This window comes from Colius striatus, chromosome 5, assembly GCF_028858725.1.
Source record: "Colius striatus isolate bColStr4 chromosome 5, bColStr4.1.hap1, whole genome shotgun sequence".
NCBI lineage: Eukaryota > Metazoa > Chordata > Aves > Coliiformes > Coliidae > Colius > Colius striatus.
In genome coordinates this window covers 21,589,443-21,617,237 of record NC_084763.1, presented here as the reverse complement: position 1 = coordinate 21,617,237, position 27,795 = coordinate 21,589,443, and the positions used below count along the sequence as shown (strand labels likewise).

Below are 27,795 nucleotides of genomic sequence, written 5' to 3'. Positions count from 1 at the left end.
ACAATACATGCATGTTCATATGTATTACACATTATTGATGCAGAGACACAGATACACTTATACATGTAGAAGAGACAATATGTGCATACAGCCTACCATAACGAGGACCTAGATACAATAATTATGGAAAGTAAAGCTTGTATTTAGAACCTAAAATATGTCTAACAGATTTTACTCAAGTTATACATTCTTATTAAAAAGGTAACCATGGTAAAGAAGTTCAAATTATTCCTAAAAATTATTTAAAGTAATTACATTTATGATGTAATTTACTGTATTTATTAAATTACTAACATATGGAATGATCCTTTTATGTCAAATTTCAAGTTTCCCCAAGACACACAAATAATTTTTATAAACTGCTACAGCATGAATATTTCATTACTATAGACCATAATTCACTTGAAACAGAATACTAAGAGAAGCCAAAAAAATTAGTTTTTTCATGTTAGCATTAACAGAGAGCACTGAAGTCCAGATCCAGCAAACTCCTTATGCTGATTCTTTTTATCACGTATATACGATCAAACTAAGCTGAATGGGAAAGGCACATGGACAAAGCTTAAATGGAGGGATCACAGTAGCAGAATCTGGGCTACGCAGAAGTAATCCATTGGCCTATTCTGCTCATCATTTTACTGCCCTGAAGCTATTAATCTCCTCTGAAGCACTGTTTTAGTCTGCTGTAGATGAGCTACAGAGTCTGGTCCTTTCTATCACATTACATTAATATCTAACAATAGTTTGCTGTGCTAATTTTATTTCACTGCCTCCACAGACAAAATAGTGGTAACAGATCTGGTCAACTTGAAATATAAAACTCAAATCCCAATTTCATTTATATTCTTTTCCTTACAGAAATTAAAACAGGAAACTTAAGTAACTTCACCAACGGAGAAACAACTGCTTTTGCTAGTCTTAAAATCAAGTAATAACACTTGCAAATGCAGAGGAAGAAGAAGAAGAGGGGGGTTTTTGTTTGGTTTTGACTAAGCTTTTTCAAGTGAATGGTGAAGAGAAACAGTAAGCAACAGAAGCCAGGCACAAATAGCTGTTTAATATAATATAAACATTACCAATAGGAAAAGACAGTAAGCACTTAAGTCAACAGCAAATAATTACATTCTGTAGCAAACACAATTTCCTGATAAAAAAATGCAGACACAATTCTGTAGGAAAATTGCCTTCTCTGCCCTCAACTCACACACTTTCCAGGGCATGACACTTCCAAGTTCCAATTAGAATTCCTGTTTCCCCTCCCCAAGAGGAAAATTGAAGGGGGTTTATTAATTTAAGCCTAAACAGAACTGAAATTTAATCTCTAATTAACAATATGTCCATACTGAACACATTTAATTATTGATTGTAACACAATAATAATCATGTCTTTACACATTGTATGATTAGGAAAAACAAAACAAAACTGAGTAAGAATCAAAAGCCCAGCCACAGCAGCTCAAATAGGACAGTAAGAAATGCTTTAAGCAGTACAATTGGTTCCGAAACACTGTATGGAATCCAGAAGTGGTCAGACCTGGAAAGATAGATATACTTTCAAATTTTACATATATATATTCATACATATAAATATATATACACATACATATAAAAAAAGGCCTCAAATCAGAAGGGTTTATGTGTATAACAAATTTGCTATACTAGAAGTATTGTCTTGGTAAAATACATGTCCTTTGACAACAACACTTAAAACACTCAAGCAAAAAATACATTGGAAATGTGGGAATGTAACTCAATCTCACTTTTTAAATAATTTTCTTTTTTTTAACTGAAGAGACAAATTCTTGACAATAGGGATAAAATCTATATACCCTTGTATTTACATTTTAACTTAATTTCTTTGCAACATGTGAAGTATTGTTATTTTTCATTCCATCAGTCAAAACATCTGGATTTTAGTGGTTTTACAGCACAAATGGCTTCTTCAGAGCATAGCCTTTCCCCATTTAAAAAAATTTATATCCCCATTTCATTCTCATCACATGGCTAGCATATGTTTCATGCCAACTTTATTCAAGGCCAAAACCTGTCGTAACTCATCAGACCAATGGATTGCAATGGGAATGTAAAGCAAAGCAAAAAAAGATGCAAGTCAGTAAAAAATAAATTAAAACCCCTTAAACACCAAAAAAACGATACACTATTCTGAGGAGAAGAGATAAATAACTATCACATTCCTTGTTCACAACTGAAAGGAGGTGGAAAAAGAGAAATAAAGGATGAAGAAGAGGGAAAGTTCAGTTTCTGTACGGACTGTCATTGCAACTCAAGTGTTCCAAAATAAGCAGATCAGATAAGAACAGAGAAGGAATGCAGATTTAAATATTTGTTTTTCAAACAAAATAACAAGTCAAAACAAATCAGCTTGCTTCAGAGAGTCACTGTTCAAAACATGGTTGCTTTAAATTCAGGCTATTCCATTTGTCAGCCCATGATCTCCTCAGGTTCACTCACCATTTACCTCTTATTTTCAATAAAACTTGAAGATATGAGAGTTACTTCTTTTATTTACATGGAGAAGGATGCAAAATAAACCATATTTTTTCTACTTCTGGGCAGATGACATAATCTTCTGAGGGGGTTTTCCAGAACAGGCTCTTCCAGTCTTGTTTGTTGCTAATGTTAATCTAATGCTAGTGCCTTTCACTTTCCTCAATATTTTTAATGTTATAAGGTTCAATCATTGCCACTTAGGATTAGTATTGTCTCAAAGACAATGGGAAGGCAACCAAAAAGAGCAACACTGAAGTGAAGATTAGCCAGCAGAGAGCTAGAAGAGTAAGATGTTGAAGTGCATGTCCTCTCCAAGCCATCACCAGCATCCGTTGCATGCCATTGGGAATGGTGTCTCCAAGACAGAATAACTTAGGGGAGCAGCAGAAGAAACGGATTGGGGTAGAAAGCTATCAGATAAAACTAGCTGAAGATGGAGATTTCACAGGACTGGACTGTGCACTGAAAGATATGCTGGACTCAGAGAAGGAACGAGCCCTACAAGATGACAGTGAGGTGGGTATAGTTCAGAAACTGTATGAGCACAACAATAATGAAGCTAACGTTACAGACAGGGCAACCTAGTAGCTCTGGATTGAGATCAATGGGGGAAGATCCTGCTCTTCCTTTGCACTTCCTCTGGCACTTTGCTTATCCAGCAATGAGCCATTCCATTTATGAATCTGTGTATGTTGTCTTGGCAAGTAAAATTATGTGATGATTTTATCAATTCAATTTGGGTGAAATCTGGTGTGATTCACCTGAGGGAGAAAAACAGTCCACAAGCTTTGGACAGTATAGATGACTAAAGAACAGAGCACACAAAGACATTGTCAAGAGACAAGACTGAAGACAGACTGATTTCTTGGAAAGGGCTACTTTATCAGAAACAAGAAAGGTAAAGCTCATAAGCAGACCAGATAAAGCAAACAACTCAAAGTGAGCAAAACCACCTCAAGGTTTTGAAATGTCTTAGCAAAGTGCTCGTTCCTCAAGTATCAGTCAACACTATATGATAACCCTCTGCTACTATCAGTTATCTCACTTGCCTAAGAGATAAAGGACAGTGGCAATCTGACCATTTCGATTCTTAAGAACCATGCAGGTTATCAGTGTTGTGGCACATGATGGAAACTGATGGGTTCATCACAGCCTGCTTTCTTTGGGAAATCTTTCTCTAAACATTTTATTTCCAAGTACACCAATCCTATAACATCGGGAAATGTCAAAATGAAGTTTATACTTACAATCTTAAATCTGCCTTCTGCATCTATGCATTATTCATATAGTACTTAAGTGATCAAACACTGTTTTCCATTGGACATCTCCATCAATGTAGACCAAGGCTCAAGTTCAGAAATTAATAAAAATGTACAGCAAAGGAGTCTATTTCCTCACATTCCTTCAGCTGTACATGTCAGAAGGTAAACAGCAACCAAACAAAGTTAAGTTTCTGGCTAGCACAGCAATGACCAGCAGACATCATTTTATCCCTATTTTCAACAGAATGATGCTAGGGTAATGAGTTCATAACAGTATAATCTAATTTTAAAAAGGTTCTATTTTTTTTCCTGACTGCACACTCCCATGACTCCTACCAGCTGAGCATACTTTAGACCCTTCCACAAGACACTCATCTGGCAGAGGATAATCAAACAAAAAGACCAAATAGACTTCTGCTAGATCCATGAGTTAAGTCAATTCACAGATCTGACAGGTGACAAGAAAGTATATCCCCATGTACAGCTGGAGAAAACTTACACGTGTCTAGTTGCCTATGAAAACGCATTTAAAACATACATCACTTTATGGAAGTGGTTTTCAATTTTTCTGGATATCACATTTGAGAATACATGCAGTTCCAAATTGTAAATATGACTAGCAGCCATCATTACATCAAAAGTCAACACAAGTTGCTTTTGGAACACATTAAGAAACACTAAGGACTTAGTAAATTTCTGGCAGTAATCTGTGTATTAGTTCCCACTAATCACATCCTTCTTACCATTAAGATTAAACACTTGTGATAGATACAGTTATCAGAGCAGTAAACAAAGAAAAGCCCCAGACAAAAATGAGTACCTGTCTTCAGAGCCAGGCTCACTAATGTAGTCAATAAGGCCTAGAACAAAGATACAATAAAATACTCTGCAGCCATTCATGTGGCTTTTTCTAAAAACCTGATGAAGTGGAAAACCTGTGGAAAAAATGATGTCAGGATATATATATATTCTGAAAGGGCTAAAGTAGATTCACAGAAGACAGACTTCACAACCCAAATATTCTTTTTACACAGCTAGGAGCACTTCATTTTTAGAAGCCTTTGAACCCACACAGACACAGGTGAAACTCATCATTAACTCTGGTTATCTGGAGAGGGTCTTTCTCAGCAAAAATATAAATGAATCAGTACTGTTGTCACCATTGAGAAAAACCTGGAACATCACAGAACTACATAGTGCAATGTGAGCCTTCACACAGCCAATGACATGAATAGGGAGGGAGATGCAAAACTACAAGGTGCTGCCCTGCCAGTCCTGAGAGCACACAGTCATGGGTGATAGTAAAGAAAAAGAGCAGGAACAACAGCTCCATCCCCTCCTCATCTGCCTATCCTCTGGCATCTTCAGAGAATAGAGTGATGGGGATAGAACATGCCAAAGCAGAACTCAATGAGAGCTGGATAGCTTACACTCTTCAGCAAGCCAAAGAATTTTATAAAAGTATTTCTACTTACAGTCTCTTTAAAATAGTCTCTTTAAAACCATGCCTCATAAAATTGTAACAAAGCTATCTATGATGAGTAAGAAAAACACACAACAAACTTATTAAATTTATCAGACTTAAAAAGTCTGGGTTTAATTTTTTTGCACTGTGCCAGACACTCTCTGTGCCTGAGGCAAGTCACACTGACATCTCATGTACCAATTCTTTCTCCATGCAGTGACAAAGATGAGACTTCATGAGGTATCAGGAGAATGCACACACTAAAGGTGGTGAGACAATCAGACAGAAGTGATGAGCATCCCTGGAAAGCCCACAAAATGTGTCCTCAATATTAATTAATTTTCACTAATGACACAATGGAGAGCACATCTCAGTAAAAGCCATCAAACTATCAAAGGATATAAACAGTTCACTTTGAAATAAAAATACATATATGTAGAAACAACTGCAATACTTAAAGATAAAAAAAAATCCTCTCCCATTTTTTTGGTCTTCTCAATGACTGTAGTGCCTCCCAATTAATGTAACAAGACAAACCAAAAATTCACAAGTCTGGAAGACAGGCAGTAAGAAAAAACAGCCAAAACAAAATTCCTCAGCTTCCACATTGCTTACAAAAGCACACTCCTGTCCAATCACCTATTCCAAACCTTTTTCTAAATTCAAGTTCACTTGCAGTAAGTTTTGAAAAAACAACAAACTCGCATTACTCTGGGCTGAACATATTGAACTGCACTAGAGCTGTCACATTAAGCGACATACCAGCAGCTCTTTGTCTCACACAGTGAGAGACATACTGCTTTGGCTTTTCCTTTGACCTGACTTGCAAAACAAGAGAAGTAGCAGCACACTGCAGGGCAAAAGCATAGAGGCTTTACCTGGCATCCTGCCAGCTAGCTCTAACAGATTTTGGTACTGTTTTGTTTTATATATAGCAAAAAGCAGGTCCCAGCCTTCTGCTCAAGCTTCAGATTTCCAAATGGTGTGAGGAGTAATTGCTTGTAGAGTAGGCTAATTTTGAAGTGAAAGAGGGCACAGGCAATGGTGTGAGCAATACTGACAGAGATGCTTGACGTCAATCAGAAAGGAAAGAAATGGAGTAACTGTGTATCATCATCATGTGAATTAAAGTACGACTATTTCAGACAGTAAAGAAAACTCAAGGTAAAAATTGCTTGAGACTGGACCTTCATCCCTTTCATGTTTCACATCTAAACTGTCTCCCGCTATCCTTTTTCCACCCACATAGATGCACCTGTAGCTAACTGTAACCATGTAAGAGTTACTTAGGTAAGGTAGCAAAACCAAAAGCATTAACTTCAACCTCTCTAAATACTCCTGATGGAGCACAGGGAACAGAAAGGGAGGAAGAAAAAAAGAGCAGTAAAAGTATATAACCTGGCAGACCTGAACTGATTTACCACACAAAACTTGGAAAAAATGGAAATTAAAGCAATAAACATTCATCTTAGAGTAACAAAAAAACCCCCAAAACAATGGGGTCAAGAATCTAAAAACTGATAACCTACTAGTTCGAACACTAAAAATTTACAGAAAAAACTCTGTAAGATCTCTGTAAGTATAATGACTGAAGAGTTAAAGAAACCAAAGTAATATTAAAAACTTGAACTACTATACAAAATGTATTATGAAGCAATTAATATGTTACTCTGAACAGGAATCAAAAAAATCTAAATAAGAACATTGTCTACTTACTGTCATTTAGTGTTGTGAAGTCCAGGAATCGATATTCATAGCAAACATCTATCTTGGTTTCTACCTGGGGCCTCTTCAAAGTTGAATAGATATTTCCAGGCCGTTTTTCATCATGCTTCTCTAGTTTGTTTAATCCACAACCCATTTCAGCAGCTCCTGATACAAAGAGGGAGGGAAACGGAAAAAGGAAAATGCATAAAAACCATTCATTTGGGGTCTTTTTATTTCCAGTTTCATACACCACAGTAGTACATTATGGTGATTTTTAGCTTTTAAATACAAGCTATCTACAAACTATATGAAAGAGTATCCTTAATTAAATGCTCAGATAGTAACTGAAGTATATACTACTCATATCAATCCTGAGGCTTGCTCTTATTTTACTGGAAAATTGACAGTTTAATGCATGTATTTTGCATCTTCAAGTGTATTCAATAATATACTCTGGAAAGCACATATTCCATTAAAAAAGTAGCTAAAAATACAAAATAATTTGCTAATATAATGCTTGACAACTTAATAACAATTTCTATAAGTGCAGTTTCTATAAGAGCAGATAGCATTATCTTCTACACAGTTCTGCCTAACATCCAAATTAATATCTAGATTTGTAACTCAATGGAAAAAGCAAGTTTGCAGAGAGCTACCAGCTTTTAGAAAACTACCTCACTTCTTTCCACCTCATTTTTTCAGGTAAACCACAGGAAATAATGGCACTTTATAGAAGTCATCTTCAAACCAGAAGAGGAACATAACCACAGAACTGGACTAGATAAATCTATTTCTCGTTAAAAAGCTGCCAGTCCATAACACTTAAAGGATTACTCCTGACAACCATTTCTGCTACACAGTAAATGCTACATACATTGAGAAACTGCTACACAGTTTCTCAATATCCTGCACATTACTGCTCATCTGAGTATGAAAGAATGGTAGAATCGCTTGGTGAAAATACTCAGATGATCCAAATCCTCTCATTCCTCTTCAGAAACTGAAGCAAATTCTTTCAACCAGCAGCAAATACGAAAAGACAAAGATACCAGCTAGGCACCTGAGGTTTTTCACTACAACCCACTCAACATCCTGCCTCTCTGCCCACATGTAGAACCTCATGCTTTGGAGACAGAGAAGGAAATGCAGAATTATAACACAGTAACAAAGAAGGCCTCGCACAGGCCATTCTGGACACTTTTAAGACATAGGCACCATTCAGTGTGAGGTGCAAGAAGCATCACAGATATCCATGTTTCAGCCTCCCTGCAACTTCTGACAGACAGCAACAAACATCTGAAAAACTTCAGTCACAGCCTAGGGCTGCCTTTACTTTGACAGTTAATAAACCTAAAGTAGAAAATTAAAAACTAGTTTAGATTCCCTGTCCTGTAAGCTTATTCCACACATTCAAGATTATTAGAAAGTTAGTCAGATTTCCAGCCCAAATATATTTGGAATCTACTTGTAAAAACGTATTTCTACTTACATTGTGCTTTGATTTTCATAATTTTTGTTCCCCTCTCATATTTCTTTCTGAAATAATTTTTACGAATAGTCACCAAATTCTCTTCCTGTATTTTGCTATGATGAATGTGCTCAAGTCCTTTTCTGACACTTAAAGGAAGGATCTCTGCTCCCTTCATCACCCACTCACTCTCATTTGCATTGCTCCTGTTTTCGTTTCTCTACACAAAGACAGGTGACCATATGCTAAAAACATGACCTTAAAGTCTATTAAAATAACATTGAGGTCTCCCTGTTTCTACTGCAAATAACATGCCTACTACACCTAAAATCATCACTCACAGCTTAATCACATTCAGTTTACTGTCAGCTTCCTGGTAGACAACCCATTTCTCTATATTTTGATCCAACGCAGTGAACTGAGGAGTTTCCAACTCATCACCTGTACCTTTGCTCTATTCCTCTGCATTTCTCCTACTCAGAAATAATCTTATCCCCTTTTTCCATGCCCTAGGGAGACCTAGAAGTCTTCCCAGCAATGTCATCCACCTTCACAGCATCCGCAGAGTCAATAGTGCACATCTTACAGCAAAGTCACTAGTAACTACATAAAAATAGGACTGACCAACACATCAAACCTTAAAAATGCCATAGTAAATACCTGATCACACGGAAACTCAAATCTGAAAAAACATTTGCTAGAAAGACCTGAAGCATCAAAAAAAATGGATGGTGTGTCACGTGTTCTTGAACTTTAAATATTTGGGGGATTCATCCAGTGGCAGACAACCTTCCCTGCTTATTTTGATAGAAAATTAAAAATTACTTTATTTTTAATAATTTCTGTAAATGAAAGCTAGGCTTGGGAACTATTCTCTTGTCTTTTGGCATTTAAGGATAAAAATCCCCAGGATCTTTTCCTGTTGCCAAAAAGATTTTTTTTCAACAATAACTACTGCCATTAAGTTAAAAAAAAACATTTAATATATACAGCTTCTTTCTTTTGCCTGTGTAACGTGATTAGCTTAAATCTACAATGTTATTTAATATAGACATGTATACTGTATATTGGTAAGCCCAACAAGACATTTCCATGGACTGTAACGGAACACATCTAATACTATACTTGCGCTTCAATATATTGTAGAGTGAGGAACTATGATAGCTATTAAGTCTCAGCAAGTGTATCAAATCTCTTGTTTCAGCAATGGCCCAGTAATTCTTACACATAAGTATATAGTACAGCATTACGTAAGGAAGAAAATTCCATCTCAGAGGTCATTAGGCAGCAGTGCCTGTAACTCGTAGTTATGCAAAGGCTCTGAAATCCACAGGACTCTTCAGACAACGATGGTTGCGGAGGGCAGCCTTTGGGACTCAGTATTTCACATCACTGAGAGTTTTGCATTCTTTCCTAAACTGGAGTGAAAGTGCTAGAGAACATAAGTCTGCTCTTCCCGCGGCAGCCACGGACATTCTCTTGTGCTTCTCTAACAAACATTTCCTTGGCCCTTTTGTGAAAACCGGTCCGCCCTCACTGCCCATGAGAGCGGAGATTTCTGCAAACTGCGTCAACCCACCAGTCATTCAGCATGGAGATACCTGTCCACTTGGGACTGAACTGAAAATATACATTTTTTGGTCTTAATTTACTGAGCAGCTGCTTACCAGAAGACTGATTGTCATCCTCCTGCTCTGTGGCTAAAACTTCAATTAGTGTCCTTGAGGTTAACTAGTTTCCCATATTTCATTAAGTATAAACAACTATATTTACATTACTAAAGCATGCATACGGAAAAGGATGGTTTCACTGGAATAAAAGTTTGGTCTCAGTATAAAATAAAGTTTCATAGAGTCACAGTCTTTTCCACAGTAATTGGGATGCAAGTGCTGCAGCAGTATAATATAAATCTTAAGAAATTTCTTAAGAGTTAAGAAAAAGAATTAAATTAAATTGAAGTTCCTACTTCAATACAGGAGTCTGAGTATTAAAAAAACTCCAGAGATGTATGAATAAAGTTCTCAAAGTTATTGATGATGTGTACCTGGCAAGTAACCACCAAATCACCAAATTCTGGTCAATGTTACACCACAAACTTCCCACTGGGACAGCTTGCCTTATAACCATCCGATGACTTTTAGCATTAGTTATCACCCTCTTTCTTTCTTCTGCTTGTAGCAAAGTTAGTGCTGTCCAGAGCTTTCCATCCTCATTTGAAAACATCTCCTTGCTTTTAATTTACAAATCTGACAATACAATGGTATTTACCTCCTTAATTTTCTACCTTGAAGCTATCAAAGAGTATTGTAAGAAATGTTCATCATTGATGCATTCGAAGGAATCTAAACCCTTTATAATCTCCTTTTTCAGTAAGTATATTGTTTTTTTATAAGGGATGCATAAGGCTGCTGTACTACATCTATTTATCCTGGTTTTCCATGCCTGCATGTGAACTGTACTTCTTAAATTCAGTATTAAAACAAAATATTATCACTACTACTCACTTTCTAGGGAACAAAAAACTCCTATGCTTAAAAAACAATGCAAAATTGTCAAATATTTTTTGTTCTGCAGTAGGTTCTAAGACAAACTTTTCTTCCCATTAATGTAGAAATTAATTTACCAACTCACTAGTTTCACACTTACAAGAAATATCTCGAGTGAGAGAAAAAAGTGAAGAACGCTAACAACTCAAATTAAGATACAGCTATGGGCTCTTACAGTCACACATGATGGAAAAGGTCCACAAACTCACAGATTGTGAACTAAATCTTAAGTGTGATCTTATGATCTCCAAAATTGTTCATGTGTTCAGTCATGTGATGACAAAACTAGAACTGAAATTCTATCTCACTTTAATTTTGCAAAACATGAAAAATGGAAGCTGTGATGAGCTGTAGAACAACAGCAAAACCTACAGCCAATTAATTCCGGTTTGTCTTGTGAATGATAGCAAAGGGCCCCGCTGGTTAGGAAATGAGCAACTTACTTCTGCAAACTAAATTAAAAAATTTAACCCATGTTTTGTACATCCCAAGCACATGCCACACTTGCAAGCCACAGAACCAGCCTCTTGCAACTACCTCCTTCTCATTACTGTCCTTCATCACGTATTTTATGAGTAGACACTCTGGTGAGCGTCTGGAAGAACAGGACAGAAACTGAGCTCTGCGTGGCAAATGACCTGCCCCTGAACACTTCTTCTCAATGCCAGTTTTATTGAAACTGGCATCATCCTTTGCCATGAAAAACAAAATACTACAATAAATTGACAGCAACAAGAAAATAAAATCAGTATTTCCATTTTTTAAGCACCTCTGTGATCCATGAATATGAGTGTTTAAATTAAAAAAATACAGGAATTTTTATAGCTCTTTTAGAGATCTGCAAGTTTTTGTCACCTCTGAACGTAAGCTTTGTTAAAATACTCTCTGCAGCCCAGATTCTCTTTCTCGCTTTACTAACTTCTGTTCAAAACAGATGAAAGACAACAAGCTCAGAATTAGCAAAGAAAAACAAGCATAAAGGAATTATCATGCAGCTAAAAACTTATTTTCCTGATAACAGTAGCTCAGGCCTTAGAATTTCTTCTTGCCAGGAAAGGGACACAAAGAAAAAAAGAAAAAATCCTGCCTTCTATCTGATTTTTTGTTTGGGTCTTTTTTGGGGAACAAATGGAGCTAATTTTCTGATGTATCACCCTGTCCTTTCATGGAGCTCCATAACAATTTATCTCCAAGGGATAATAATGAAAATTACACTGAAATGTAAGAGAACCACATGGCTAATGGAAGCTTGAATAGATTACCAGACCAAGTAATTTAAGAGATGTTTATCAACTGAATATCTATTGGCTAAACAGTTTGGTTTAGCTATATCAATATAACAAAGCACTGTGTCAATGCCTACTTACAGAGATTATTTGAAAAGGCTTCCTAAACAATTCTTTGAAATTTATACAGTATTGGAGTCCGCTGCTAAGCATACAGTATTAGACTGAATGTTCAAATACAATGGAGTACACATAGAATCATAGAATGGTAGGGGTTGGAAGGGACCTTTAGAGATCATCTAGTCCAACCCCTCTGCAGAAGTAGGTTCACTGAGATCAGGTTGCATAGGAACATGTCCAGGAGAGTCTTGAAGACCTCCAAGGAAGGAGATTCCACAACCCCTCTGGGCAGCCTACCATCTGAAATTGAAACAAGGTAATTTTAGTATTTGTAATGGTACCCAAAGAAAATGTCTGTACAGGCAGATTATGCTACTGTCACTTTGTTTTGAAGCATAATTAGTGAGAACAAGCTTGCTTTCAATAACACCTTTTAAATGTTTATTGTTCAGAATTAGTGACCTCATTTTGTAAGCTTTATCATGAATTAATTTATTTGTTAACATATCCTTTCACATATCCTAAGTTCCCTTCACAAAGTTATGGAACACAGTGTTCTTACTATTGAGTGCAGCAGAGAAACGAGTTAACTGCAACATATGAATAGGTTTTCTCTCTTGATTTTGGTTACATCCTTTTATCCTGGTTCTTCCTTCCATGGGCATACTTAGCTACTTCACAAGCGATGCTAGAAGGCTTTTAGAAATAATTACAGGACTTCGCATTTGTTGTGCAGTGATGAGACATGCTTATTTTCTTAAGCCCTCACTCCTGCAATCATGACCTTTCCATTTTCAAAATAATAAGCACTTCACTGTCAGCTCAGTTGACTTGCTGGCATGTGGTCACTTAATTCTTGCATCCTTCCCAGTCTACAAAACATCTGAGTATTTACTTCCCCATTCATCTCTAAACAAACCCTGAGAGAGCTTGCAAATTACAGCCAAGTCCCTTTCCTAGCATAGTTAAAGCAATGAAGCATAAGAGGAATAATATAGCAAAAAAATCCCATCAGGTAGAGAAGCATAACCAAAGCAGAGGATTAAAAACATCAGATCCAAGAAACTGTCTATACAAGTAAACAAAGAATGGATAATACTACAGTAGGATGATCCTTTACAGATCCCCAGAATAAAGTTATGCTCCTGACGTATCCCCATTTTTCCCTTCTCTGATGTATCCTCATTCTTCCCTCTCCCCATTTTTCACACTGTATGGGTTTCTTGTGAGATTATACTCATTAACAGGGAAATTCTGTGCAAGAGACACATACTTGGTCCTTTTGGAAGAGTATTACCACAGAGGTAACTATATAAGCATATATACAATTAGCATCACAATAATTTGTATTTCCAGAAAAGGATCAGTCAATTAAGTAACTACTATTTACCAAGTAGTTGGAAAGATTCTCAAAGACATATTTTAAAAACACAAAGAGCAATTACCATAAATCAGTCCCATCTATTGCTGGATGTCACAAATGACCAATTTTTTCACAGTATACTTACCAATTTGACTAGCACTATTAGGATTTTAGGTTTGCAGCTGATAACCAAATGTCTGGTTACAGAAAGGTTGGAGAAAGAATAATCCCAGGTGTATTCTTTATGATTGATTTTATTTAAATTAAATGGTTGAGCAATCCAAGTAAATCTGCAATTAAGGTGTTCAATTTCAAAAGGCAAATCTCAAAAACTAAGGGAACTCGTTAGTGAGATGAACAGGAATGAAAAGTTAGAGGACATAAGCACAGGGGAGGTCTGGAACATGTTTAAACTACAATATGAATATCTGCAGAATTTGTAACCCTAGGAAGTGACAAGAGAATTCATAAGAAGGTTTCCAGACCCAGTAAGATTAATTACTTAATAAGGAAGGAAAGGTAGAATAAGCAGAGAGCTTTCAAAGGACAAGAAAAAAGCTCAGTAGAGGAAACTACAGTCTCAGATGAAGAAACAGCAGCATAAAGTGAAATGTGCCAGAAGTCAAGCCCAGTTACAGAGGCCAAAGATATCACAAGTAAACAGAAGCTAAACACAAATCAGGAGACTAATTTGGACTCACACCAAGAACTCTGGAAGACCTGTCATAATGAACTGCAGATCCAACTGCTAGAATTAAAAAACAAACTATTGTACCAGGTTTGGTACTGCCTCCCTGGGAGACAAGACAATGTACTACCTACATGAAAAAAAATGAGGAAAACATAATTTGGCCAATTAAGACAATTGCTAGTCTAGCTTCAAGAGTTTGCTGAGGTTTAGGAAGACTTAAGAAAAAAATAATACATAGATAAACACCATATGGATTCAGTAAAGTTAGACCAGACGGACAGGTCTTAATCACAAGTCCTGAAGAAAGCACAGCCCTAGTATTCAGCACATCAAATAACACAACACCAGGATAACATGACTGCAACAAAACATTATTAGGTGCTGTTACTTTTATTACGGTGTTCACAGCACTAGTCTTGAGCTCAACTCTGCTGCTCTGCAAAACACTCATTTTGCAGTGTTCCTGGGTCTGCAGGTCAGTGGGCTACCACAAGGGAAACAACACTGGTTTGTGTGTGTGCCCATGGGCAAGAGGGTAGAAGGAAGAAAAGCAAATAGGATCAGAGAGTACTAGTGGAGGTGTAAGGCAAGTGGTGTACTGGTGTACAGAATAATTTGAGGAAGAGGCCTTGCTTCTTACTCCACCCATATCAGCCTATAATGCCCATCCAAAAGATTTCTTAATGGTACTATAACACTGTCTTCCAGTACAGCAAAAGATTCAGATGGTACCATATATTTCTACAAAATACTTTTGGGGCAGAGTATTTCTGATCAAGACAATGAAGCGTTATTGCCACTAGACAAAGCATAGGTAAAATGTCTGAAATACCTCAGCTTCAGATGTTCAACACATATGCCTCCATGTAAAGACGGGAGGCTACCAAAATGCTAAGGACTAGACAACTACTCTCAAGAACTTAAGAGGAAACTGTAAGAACTAGCATTTATTGCCTAGTAAATTAAAGATTGAATGGACTCAACGGAATGATGCATAGGAGTGTTAGGTATGAATCCATCTTTCCTTTTAAGTTAATCCCACACCACTCTGAACCCACTGAAAACAGGCATGAAAAACATATATACTACAGATATATGCATAGTAGCTTCAAGGACAGAGAGTAAAACCACAGTAAAACACAAAGTTAGACTTGACAGTCCTACACTTACTGTCTTTTGCTAGTTTGACATGGAGTAAAACCCTGACCAATCCATTTGGGGTAAAAGGTAACGTGGATCACTGGAGCCAGGGGTGAGGCTGGAGAATCTCACATGGAGTTTGGAGATGGAGTAACAGTTATGTTATTCTTATTTATTCTTCATTTATTTTAAATACAGACTTCATAATTTTTTATTTTTATTCTTCAAAAGGCTGTGGCTCCAGTTTTTCAGCTTTTTCACCACAGACTCCAAGGCCACTTCATTATACCCAATATGGTATCTGCGTTTCCCAATACCACAGCTCCCCACGGTATTTAATCACAGCTGTATATACTCATTTCATGTTACATTCTCGCTTTCAGACCAGGGGAATGCCAGCATTCAAGTGGTGGAAAGCCCCTTGTCTAATGTAACTAACTTGAGGTTAAGTTAGATTCTTAAAATAACCCTACATTCTGTGACTTTTTTTTCTTTGAAAAAAACAGAAATTAAATACACAAATGTGACCACTGGTATTGTGTAAAAGGTTACTGCCAGAAACTTGCTATTCAATATTAGAAGCTCAAATGGACTGGATTCATTAAAAATAAAACATAAAAGCAGATGTACAAAAAGATCTTCCCATGTAGCCTAGAGAATAACTATGTCTTGACATTAGTATTCTCCTATGAAACAAAAAAAAAACCCAAACCATAATTTGTTTTTTACCGGAATAAAAATAGAAGCAGCATACAACCATACCATATCTTCCAAACTTTGTCTGAAAACATTAAAAAAAATGTTTTGGCATGTAGAATTATTTTTGTATTTAATCCAACAATCACTTCAGCACACCAGCCACCCCTACCCACGACAACGACTCCAGCACTGCTCCCCGTCCTGTCACACAGAAGTCGCTGGTTCAGCTCGTTCCCCGGTCCCAGGTGGCAGGACTCTGGGACAAAGCATGCTCAATGTTAATAGAGAACAAATGACTCCCTTAAATTATTTGACAAAGTTGGAAACATCACAAAAGAGCTCTAAAAGTACATTCAATCAAATGCCCCTTTTCCAGAAACACACAAGCTGGGAGAAGCAGTTGCGCTGACAAAAAATAAGATAAACGAGAGAGAAATGTATTTCATACTCAGATCCACAACTGGATCCAACTCGTAGTCACGCTACCTTCCCTCGTGTTGTAATAAAAGCGTCCTGAAACGTTATCGCGGACTTCAAAAGGCAACACCCTGTCCAGCCTTTGAAAGTAACAACTGTAAAGTCACCAATCCCAGCTAGCCACACGACGGCACGCCGCGGTACCGCCGCTGCCAGGTGGCCGGTATGTGCCGAGCGGCGCCGGGCTGGGCGCGCAGGCGGGCGGGCGCGCACTCCCACCGGCTCCCCTCGAAGCCCTCTTGCCCCGACCCTACCTCGCCGCGGTGCTGTCTGGGCGCGGGAGGGGCTGCCAGCAACACCGCCCCCCAGGGCCCCACAAGCGCCCCGGACGCGGGAAGCCCCACTGGAGCCCGGGGGCTCCTCACCCCCTGACGGACGGCGCCGCCCGCCGGTTCTGCCGCTTTCCCGGGCCTAACAGCCGACGCAGGCGAGCTCCGCACCGGCCCCTCGGCAAACAGCGGGACATAAGCGGGCGGGACCGCCGTCCCCCGCGGAGCAGCGCTTCACCGGCGCTGCACAAACCCAGATCCGCTCGGAGAGAAGACGGCAGGGAGACCCTCCCCCTGCGCCAGCATCGGGCAGCCGCCCCCCCCCCCCCCCCCGCCAAACACCGGGCACGCCGGCCAGCCCGGGCCCCGCTCCGAACTTCAGGAGGCAGAGGGCAAGACAAGCGAGAGCTGTGGAGGGGCTTTCCCCGCTCTGCCGCTCCGACCCTGCCAAGGAGCAACCCCGGACCACTTCACCCCACACCACCCCACCCCACCCCCCGCCAAGTTTGCCCGCTGGGCCGAGCGGGTCTGTGGCGGCGATACCTGGGACAGGCGAAGCGCAGCCCGGCGGTGCTGAAGGATGCCCGCCGGGCGGAGACGGACGGCCCCACTGACAGTGCTTCCTCCTCCTCCGGCTGCCGCCCGTGCCCGCCCGCCGCGCTCGGGGGCCGCTCCCCCCTCGGCTCCGCGACAGGGAGGTGCTGAGGCGGCGCCGCGCCGCCACCCGGCCCCCTGCCCGGCAGAAAGTTTGCGCCGCGCGGCCCGGGGGCGGCCGTACGGCGCGGGGAGGCGCCTCCGCAGGGCCGAGACGGGCAGCTCCGCTCCAAGCCCGGCCAGCCTGAGGCCGCGGCCACTTCCTCTTCCTCCGAGTCGCGGGGCCCGGGGCCGATCCCCACGCCGAGCGAGAGCAGTAGCTGGGTAAGGACAGGGGCAGCGGCGCTACCCGCTTACTCCGCGACAGGGCCCGCAGAGGAATTGCTCCGCCCGCCGGTCAGGGTGGGAAGTCCCTCGCGCGCTGCTCCCCTCAACCCGCACGCGCCCCAGCGCTCCCTCGGGCTGACCTGCGCTCCCTGCCCCTCCGCATCCGTCCTTTCGGTCCCACGCCGTCAAGCCCACCTAGGTTCACAGCAGTAGAACCAGCCTCCTTTACTCCTAGAGCCTGAACATCTTTCACCGTGCCTGTTCTTTCATCCTCCCTTAGCGCCAAACCTTCCCTAAATCAAGTTCAGCGGCCTGAGCCTCTTCTGACAAGGCACATGCTGCAGTAGGCTGTGGTGGCACTCCTCAGAGCTTCTCTCAAGAACGGGGAAATAACATCTGGGCATAGTACGTGGTTTAGAAGAGTCCTACTGCAAAAGTAATCTCTTTTTCCAACCTTGTGACAGACTCTTAGCACTGTTGGGCACGGTCAGCTTGCTGTCTGCAAACCTCTGCAACAAGCACTACCTCAACACACGGGCCCCAGCCTGGATCTGTGCAACGTGCCCACACTTTCCCAGAGACAGAATGTCTGACATTGTCAAATTTCAAGAAGCTCCCGCAGGCCTGTTCTTCAGCCTGGCCTTGTCCTTCTTGACAACAGCCCAGGCCTGAAGCTCATCAATAGCACCTCCAGAATGTAGTCATGTGCAAACACAGCACCAGTGGATCCCATCCCTCATCTCCAGGTCCTTGAAAATGCTGTTAAAATACAACGGGTCTTCCCTTGCTACTGCCCTCCAAGCAAAGTGCAAAACCACTGAACTAGAACTCAATCATGTACCAACCTGTTTACCCATCCAGCTGTCCACGCACCCAGACTAAGCACATACAAAAATAGCAGGGGAGCCAGTACTCAAGTTGCCATGGCATCCACTACCATCCCCATGCCTATAAATGCAACCATTTTATCATAGAAGGCAAATGGTTGGTGAGGCAGCATGGCACACTGTCTAGACAAATGAAATACACAAAAGTCTGGTCCAAGCAGATTCAGTCATTTTTCCCTAAGACCAATATCCTCATGGTTCCCCAAACAGTCCTGGCCTTTTCTGAAAAGGAGCACAACATCCGCCTGCCTTAAAATTCCTGTGGACCCTCTTTATCCCACTCTAAAAAGCACAAAAATCTGCTGCTTTCAAGGTATCAGGCAGCTCTTCCCAGCATCCTCAAACACAGCCTAGCTAGTGTCAGATATGAACAGGTCAAGTTCCAGGAAGAACCCCTGTTCAGATCCTCATCCATTGCCAATAGCTCTTTGCTTGTTTGAGCCTTGCCTTCAAGCATGCAGGTCAGAAAATCCAAGGCAAAGGCAGCTCTCAGTATATCTGACTTACCTGTGCTCATATTCATCCAGAAGCCTACATGCTCTTTGTTCAGCCCCTTGCTGTTTTAAGAGCAACACAAAATTCCAGCAGCTCTTGTGCCCATCACCACTCCCCCTACAGGCCTTAGCAATACTTCTAAGAACTCCTCTGCCATAACCTGTTCTTGTTTCCACCATGACAGTTTCACAAGGAAATTCAGTCAGGTGTTCATTTAGCCTAGCTGGCATCCCAATTCACCAACTGGTTTTCCTGTTTGGATGTCCCACTCTTTCCTTAAAAACCTGCCAGCTTTCCTATGCTTCCTTCACTTTTAAGGGCTACATCCTATTTACTACTCAAATAAGCCAGTTTGCTCTCTGAAGTCCATGGACTTGCCTTCCTCATCTCCTTCAGGATCTTAAGCTCTGCTGTATCTCAAGGGCTGAAAAGGACCTCGAAAGATAATCTAGTCCAACCCCCCTGCCAGAGCAGGACCACCTAGAGTAGATCACACAGGAACTCAACCAAGTGGGTTTTGAATATCTCCAGAGGAGAAGGCTCAACAACCCATCTGGGCAGCCTGTTCCAGTGCTCCATCACCCTCACAGTGAAGAAATTCTTCCTTACATTTCTTTGGAACCTCTTATGTTCTATCTTATACTCATTGCTCCTTGTCCTACCATTGATCACAACAACGGCTAGGGTTAATACATTACTAAACAGTTCTTCCCTGTTAGTGGCCATGAACCTACACATCATCTGTCATTGACCCATTCTGTACATCTACGGAGGAAGCTTCCTAAAAACTGCTGGATTGCTTGCATCTCACCATGTCACTTTTCCAGCTGTCAGGGAGATTAAGTCCTCTCCGCGAATCAGGAGCTGGGACCCATAGATGTCACTGAGGTACTATTTTAATCAACTATCATGAGCAGCTGGTCTGTAATCCGATGTCACCCTCAGCAGCCTCTCCTTTGGTCCTTTGCTTTCTCAACCAGCCTGTTACACACCCAAGAGCTCCACACATTCCAGATGCTCTTTTTACAGAAAGGAGAACCCTCCACCTTTATCTTCCCCATCTCTCCTAGAAAATGTGTATCCATCCCAAATGTCATGCTTGTGGACCAAGTCTGGAACTGTGCTTGCCACTTCCATTGTGCTTTGCCTTATTGAGCCAGAAACCTGATCAGCAACTCTTACAAACACCCTTAATTAATACTGAAACCGCTTGAAGCCCTTGTGCCCAGCAGATGCATTTGCTACACTTTATCCATTTAAGACTCTCTCCGTACTGTGTAGGAATGGGAGACTTACATAATTTGAATTATGTAAAAACATATAAACAGACAATACATTAGCACTTAAATACAGAAATATTCTGCAGTTAGAAACTGAAGACTGATACTGTGATAGGTGAAAACAGATTTGGAAGTACTCTTCCCATTTTCAAGTATCCATCAAGGAACAAGAAAATTTCCCCATTCCACACTGAAGTTCTCTTTAAGCCCAACTATCAACATTAGCTAGTAGTCAGCATTTAAAAGCATAACATCAAAACAGGGCAAGTGAGGAAAGTTATTTCTTTACCAGTGCTGACTATGAAGCAACACTAGCAATGCATTTTGGATGGGAACTTAATCTCCTTTCCTTATTTCTTGCTGTGGTTACTTCAACCCCCATTATTTACAGTTTTTCCTCTTTCCTTGTCCTTCATCATTTTTCCTCCACTTTGTTACTCTGGCTTTCCAACTGTGTGAGAAAACAGCATGCACTCACATCAGGGTGCCATATAATTGAGCTGTTTTTCTGATACTACTGTTAAAAGCATATGGTAAAGGATTACCAAGTGTGCAGTAAGTGCAGCTTTCCCTCAGTTACAAACATACCAGGTCATGGATGATTCTAGAAGGAGCATCCTGGGCACCAGACCTTGCCAGCACCATCTAGGCCTCAGGAGCTGAACTGAAAAAAAGATGTTTCACTTTCACTAGTGAAAAGTCTTCTTGGACATGAAAAGGGACATCAGCACTAAAGAAATAAGATTCCTGGATGATCACAGGTTACTATGAAGGAGCAGTCCTGTACAGGTGAAAAGTGTTTCAAATTAATGTTTACAGGGGTCACATAGCACAGATCCAAGCACTACAAACCACCCTTCCACTGCTCACTTCAGTCAGGAACTATCTCACCTGTCTGCAACTCAGAGCCAATCAGATATGAGGTATTTTGAAGCACCAATTTCAACCTGAAATTTTTCTAGTCCCATGTTAAATACACAATCCATTAAGATATTTCTGCATGTTTGAGAGAAATTTTAACTAAAATGTTGCTCCATAAGATTTTTTAAATGAAAGTGTTTTTCTCCAACTCCAGTATATTAGAGAAACACCAGACTAACAGCCAGGACAGGATACCCCTAGTATCCCTATTTATATCTTCCTACATCAAAACTTTAGAAGACAAAAGATGCTTCAAGTGCCTGGTATCAAGGCACGTAAGTTCAAGCACAGCATACAATCCAAGTTGGTGCTGTACACCTAAAGTACTGCATCTAAGACAACCACCATGACACTTTCAGAATTCCACTATGGCTCTAGTGTTCAAATTTTCATTTTAAAATATGCAGTATTCCCATATCTGGGTATTATTTGCTTCTTTGAGAACCAGTTTGGTACAGATTTCCTTTGATGTGATCTAGCAGTCATTGTGACTAACAGATATTTCATGTAGTCCTCTGAAAGAGGCAATGTTCTTCCCGTGAGAAATCTGATGAACTTTATCTAAACAAGCATCCTAGACATTTCAGAGTTACTATTTTTACATATACATAAATGCATAAGTATACACACACTCCTCTCAGAAGAAACTGCCACACACAAGTGACTTGGCAATTAAATAGAAAAATACTGCTCTAACCAAACTGAAAGACCTTATTGCTTTAATCAACAGTAAGATGTTGCCCCCAGGCATCCCGTTAGGGAGTCATAGAATGGTATGGTTGGAAGAGATCTTTAGAGATCATCTAGTCCAACCCTCCTGCAGAAGCAGGTTCACCTAGATCAGGTCACATAGGAACATGTCCAGGTGGGTCTTGAAGACCTCCAATGTTAGTTTACCTTATGAGATCAAAAGTGCTTTGATGCATTTCATTTCTATTTGTTTCTAGCCAGTGTAACTGCTCTTGTAAACCCACACATTTAGCAGCACAGGGCTCTACAACCTCCTATATAACAAGCAGGAGTGACCACATTGTCTATTCACACTTTGTAGTGCTGGGTGCAGATAGGTAAGGCAAGTTCAATGCAGGTGTAAATTGCTACTGGTAGAGCACTGAAGAATTCTGCTTTACCAAGTAGCTGTTCTTATTTTGGCATACGTAAAAAAGATTACTCAATGTGAAAAACACTGAGAAATCACATGTGCAGCATTTCTCTCATGCACAGCATTTCTAGTTATTTCACTAGACAACCCCTCGCTTGGTTATTCCAAGCATTATTTGAACAACTACTTAAAGATTCAGATTAAGTGTAAGCCATCTGGGTTTTTTGGATAAAACTCACTGTAATGCCAGTTACAGTTAATTTCACCACAAACAAACTCCAGTATTCCCATTAACCACATCCCATTTCTCTAGTTTTCAGAGGTATGAGAAATACTTAAAGCTAATTTAGAACAAAATTTGTTTCCAGTAAAAAAGCAGACTTGCAACATCACATTGAACAGGATTCAGCAAAACCTAAGTTTTCTATGTTTGGTTAATCAGAAGTAACATCAGTGAAGAAAGTTAGCTTTGTTATTTACCTACCACTCTGCAAAAGCATACTAACATTAAGTCAAAGCCAAAATGAGGGAAAACTGGACTTCATTTGAGGTAGACAAGTCAATTAACATATTTGTCATTTATTGTTAGTTACAGATCACCAATGCAAACTGCTATGAAACGTCTTACTCTTCAAGGATCAGACTTCTCTAATTTGTTGATAAATCACCCTTTTGATTTCCAGTTCGTATTCAAGAGGATTGTAGCAGAGAGCACATCTGTCTTAGCAATGCCAGATACATCACTTACCCTGTACTCCTGTTTCCCATTTCCATTTGGTATGAACTGACAGGATTGCCAGGGAAAACCATTCTTTTTAGTTTTGCACAATTCCTCGGTGCAATGCAACTTGCCATTATGGTAGATCCAAGAAAGCAATTTTAGCTGCCTGACCCATGTCTGGTTCTGATTTGGTTTCTTCCAAGGCTCTTGCACTCTCAACATCTTCAATACCTTCTACTTCTTAACAGCTTTGAGTCAATGGGCTGAAGAATTCAAGACAAGGAGGTGATGCGATAAAACTCAAATGTCTTTTAATGAACTGTTTTCATGTCACAAAGGAATTACTTCATCAGGTGTTATTCAGAACTAATAGCTTCTCAGAAACGCCAGGAAATGTGCCTCCAAGTCATAGAAGAAACCAAGACAGAACCGAAAGCTATGGAGAAATCAGGCCTATACTGCTGCTAAAGAGAATCAGATTAGTCCCCTGTTGCTGCTGGTGGTGGTAAAACGTTTTTTGCCTCAGCAGCCGCAGACAATACGCTCAGATACAACAGCGACTTTTACCTTTCCGGAGTTTCAGAAGGAAGCAGCCTATGTACACTTATGTACCGAGTCTGGGTCACAATTTTAGCTCAACTAGTTATTAAAATAGCTCATTTTATTTTGAAAGAAGAGCACTTAAATATGAGTCTTACCACTGCAGCATGTTAATGGCCAAGGACATTTTTCTATATTTTTACATTAAGTGCTTCTATTGTTCATGCGTAGGCAACAACTAGAGAGGTGCAAAGGATAGTTATTAATGGTCAATTTTGTATTTTGGAAGCTTTCTGAAAGCTGGTTTCTATAGTCCTGGAATTTAAAATATGGTTATGGCCACAGACTTTTGAAGATCACACAAAATTATGTAACATTACATGCACATATTTTGACTTAACCACTATCTGATAGGATATGCCTACGTAGGAGGAAAGTAAGGGCTCCATTTGATAATTACTGACAATTTAATTAATCCTTATTTTACTTTTCTTTACTCTTTCAGTACACAGCTGACAGATTCACATTCTCACTTCATTAAAAATTTTGGTTAAGTTGCAGAAGAACCTTCAGAAACAGAAGGGATATGCCCCAAAATTATTCTATATAAAAAGACTGAGCCAGAGAACAAGATTTACTGCTGCATCAAGTTGGCACTAAAGCAGCTCTTGCTCTTGGTGATCAAAACAGTAGCCATGTTTTCTCTCTCAGAAGGGCCAACCTAACCTAGGACTAGAGAAACTATGACCTGTGTCAGATATTACACAAGTTTTCTTTTATCTCTGCTCTCAGAAATAAAAAATTGAGTTTTATTGATTTCTGTAAGGCGCTTCAGAAGCCTGCAAGTGACAGCCCCGTGTAAAACATCAGCTAGTTATAAGCCAGCACAGAAGGCTAAGTAGGTCTTAATGTCAGCAAGAAACACTGATTACTGAAAGAGATAGATTATCTGCTTTTTCTCTTCTTTGCACTCAGTACCATGAGCAATGTATTACATAGTCACACACACCTCTTTCTTGAACATTCCATAGAGTACTATAACCAACGTGATTTTTAATTTCTCCATTACATCAAGCTAATTAATATGTAAGAGAAAGTAGTTCTCAAAACTTTTGATGTTTTAAGATATCTACCCACCAGATAGCTGGTGCCCAGCTAATGAGGTCAATTGAGATTCTCAACTGAATACATTTCACTAATCTGAAGAACTAGATAAGCAGGCACTTTCAACAAAGCAAAATGAAATTTTTAGTAAGTGTTGAAACAGTATTACCTTTATAGTCAAAGGATTGGCTACATTCCACAAATTTGCTGCAGCCTAGCTGAGCCAATGGCACAAACAGTGACTAGACCATGTGAAACAAGATTGGGTCACTGTCTTAAGGTTGAGCACTTGACTCCAGCCTTATTGGTAATAACTTACGGAAAGTTTCCCTTATTTCCATCTGCATAAATACTACATAGTTAGTCTCAGGAAATTCAGTACTTGACAATCTGAAAATTGGTACATTTGCTAACTAGAGTTCCTCAACCTACAGAGAAAAGTATTTCTGGACAGTGAAAGGACAAAGTAAAAGCAGCTTAGTTTCGGAACTTACAATAGAATTCATATCATCCAAGTCAATCAAGTTAAAAGCAGTATCACAATCTAAGACTATCTACTCAAGGAATACTTCTCTCACTTCAAAAATCACGTATTTAAAAGCTTCAACACTTTGACCTGTTATAACTAGTAAAAAAAATACACCCCATGGCAACCATAATCCTTTACACGGCCCTCAGGCCTCTGAGCTCTGGTAAAGCAGGATAACATCAAATTTTAAGCAACTGCACATTTGTTATCAGAGATTTTCCTACAAGTTAACTGAAGATATGTAAGGCTTTTTAGCCACAAACAGATCTGTAGTAGCTTCAACAGATGCACAGGAGAGATCTAACTCTACTTCCTAGGGAACATTATTACAAGAATGAACCACATGACAACACACTGTGGTATGTCAAGTGGTTTACGCTCTAGCCAGCAGCTCAGAAATGCAGTATTGTCAATACATTAAAGCAAGCTTTGATAAGGTTGTACAGTTAAACGAGTACCCAACACATCCAGTGTAAGGTAAATCATATCATAGTGATGTAAGTGGCAAATAGTGCCCAACTCTAGGTAGTCAGTGAATACACCCTAACACTCAGCATCCTTGGAACTATCTGCACACATAATGAAATCAGGATGAAAAGCTGAAGAACTTCAATCAGCTATCAGTTTGTGGCAAAAGAGAATCTAAATACTAAAACCTGGAAATCCTCCTTTATAGTCAAGATCTTTATCAGCCAGTATGAGGAAAAGATTTGCTCATGTTGTGATAGTTTAAAATGCACAGCCACACCTCCAATAATTAGAAACTCGCTTGGCTCAGCTAAAGTAGTATTCTGATAGAATAGTAAAAGTTATACAGACTCCTGATCTGCAAGTGAAAACTGACTTAGCTCTACCACGCTAAATAAAATCATTGTCAAATATGGCAAACTGAAGTTATGGATACACAGTAGACTATCTCCAAGCTAGCCTGAAAACAAAGTCACTGATGTTGCGTAATCTTTGTTAACAATTCTATTTTTTATAACTGTCCTGTTAAAGTATTAAAATATTTTAAAATTAATAACACTGAAAAAATTGTAAATTAATCCTTTCCTCAAACTTTGGATCTCAAACTATGCTGTACATGAACTGTGTATTCTGAATGCATTAAGAGGTTTTATACACTAGAAGTATCACCTTGGCCTTCACTACCCTACCTCTATATTTTCTTCAAACTACTCAGACCTAAGAGCCTTTAAACAGTGTTTTACCTTCCACAGTACAGAGTTCAAGATACTCTTCAGGTATCTTCAATCATTAATTGGATCACATAAAGCTAATAAGCTAAAGCTTGACAAAAGAGCATGAACAAGGACCACAATCTAACCCAAACTCCGAAGAAGCAGTAGTACAAAGGAACAGGTATCAAAAAATCACATTCTAATCTAGTTCTAACTAGAAGTAACAGGTCAGAACAGGACTAGACCTCTCCAAGGATTCAGTTATCAAGAGAGTAAAGAGGCTACACACTAGCTTCAGATATTGTAAACTACAAAAACCACACTGATCTAGGCATTTCCATAATGAAAGTGATTGAACACATGACAAATTAATGAAGTGATCAGCATCTGAACACAGTAAAGTGAACTCTACACTCATTAGCATTTCCATACAGATACAGAAACCTAAATTTGATGTTATTGGTACACTAATAAACCAAAATTTTGCTTGACTATTTTATTGTACCAGCAAAAGCTGGTATTTTCTGCACTATTTTAGTTTTCTGGGATAAGGTATGAAATCTGCTGCAACTCTTTAGAAATCTTACTCTACTATGTCCCACACTTGGGGAACAATACTTCAAAAATGAAAACATTAAGTTTAATCCTTGATCTTACAGTACTGCATATTTAAAGTATATCCTTGCTGTCACAGGTAACAAGTACAGTACCAAATCACTAGTGGCACTAGCGACCAGTGACATCAACTCCATTTTCCCTGCTAATTCCACCTTATCATTAGGTATTAAGTAGAATACACAGGCTTGAAGAGTAGGTAGTAAGACTCAATTACCACAAAAATCAAGTTCTCAAATTTCTTAACAGTTCAAAGAGACTGAAGTTTATCTCAATGTTATTTAAATCAGACCAAAGCAAGTGAACTTTGCTCTCAAGTAATGCAAGACAACAATCATGTATGTTTCCCACAGTGCCTTGCAAGAGGCATTGAACAGACACTTCAGTAAAATCCTCCTAACTGCCCCTGTACTTAAACCACATCAGAATTCTGTTTCAAATTAGGTTTGAGACTTCTGCTTTCCAAGATAAAAGGATTCTTTCCAAAAGAATTAGTAGCACTATAATAGAACTGTTCCATCCTTCACTTGCACACATAGAACAGAACAGATACAG

The 27,795-nt window shown here is 39.6% G+C and overlaps 1 protein-coding gene across 1 annotated transcript in view; it reads right to left on the bottom strand.

Moving 5' to 3' along the window:
* RFTN1 (raftlin, lipid raft linker 1) overlaps window positions 1-17,690 on the bottom strand; it is a 100,005-nt gene extending 82,315 nt beyond the window's left edge. The window contains exons 1-2 of the mRNA XM_061997180.1: window positions 17,488-17,690; window positions 6,955-7,110 (exon numbers count right to left, since the gene is read on the bottom strand). Coding sequence (XP_061853164.1) covers window positions 6,955-7,099 — 145 coding nt within the window. The 5' untranslated portion in view covers window positions 7,100-7,110; window positions 17,488-17,690. The remainder of the gene's footprint in view (window positions 1-6,954; window positions 7,111-17,487) is intronic.
* Between the last annotated feature and the right edge of the window lie 10,105 nt (window positions 17,691-27,795).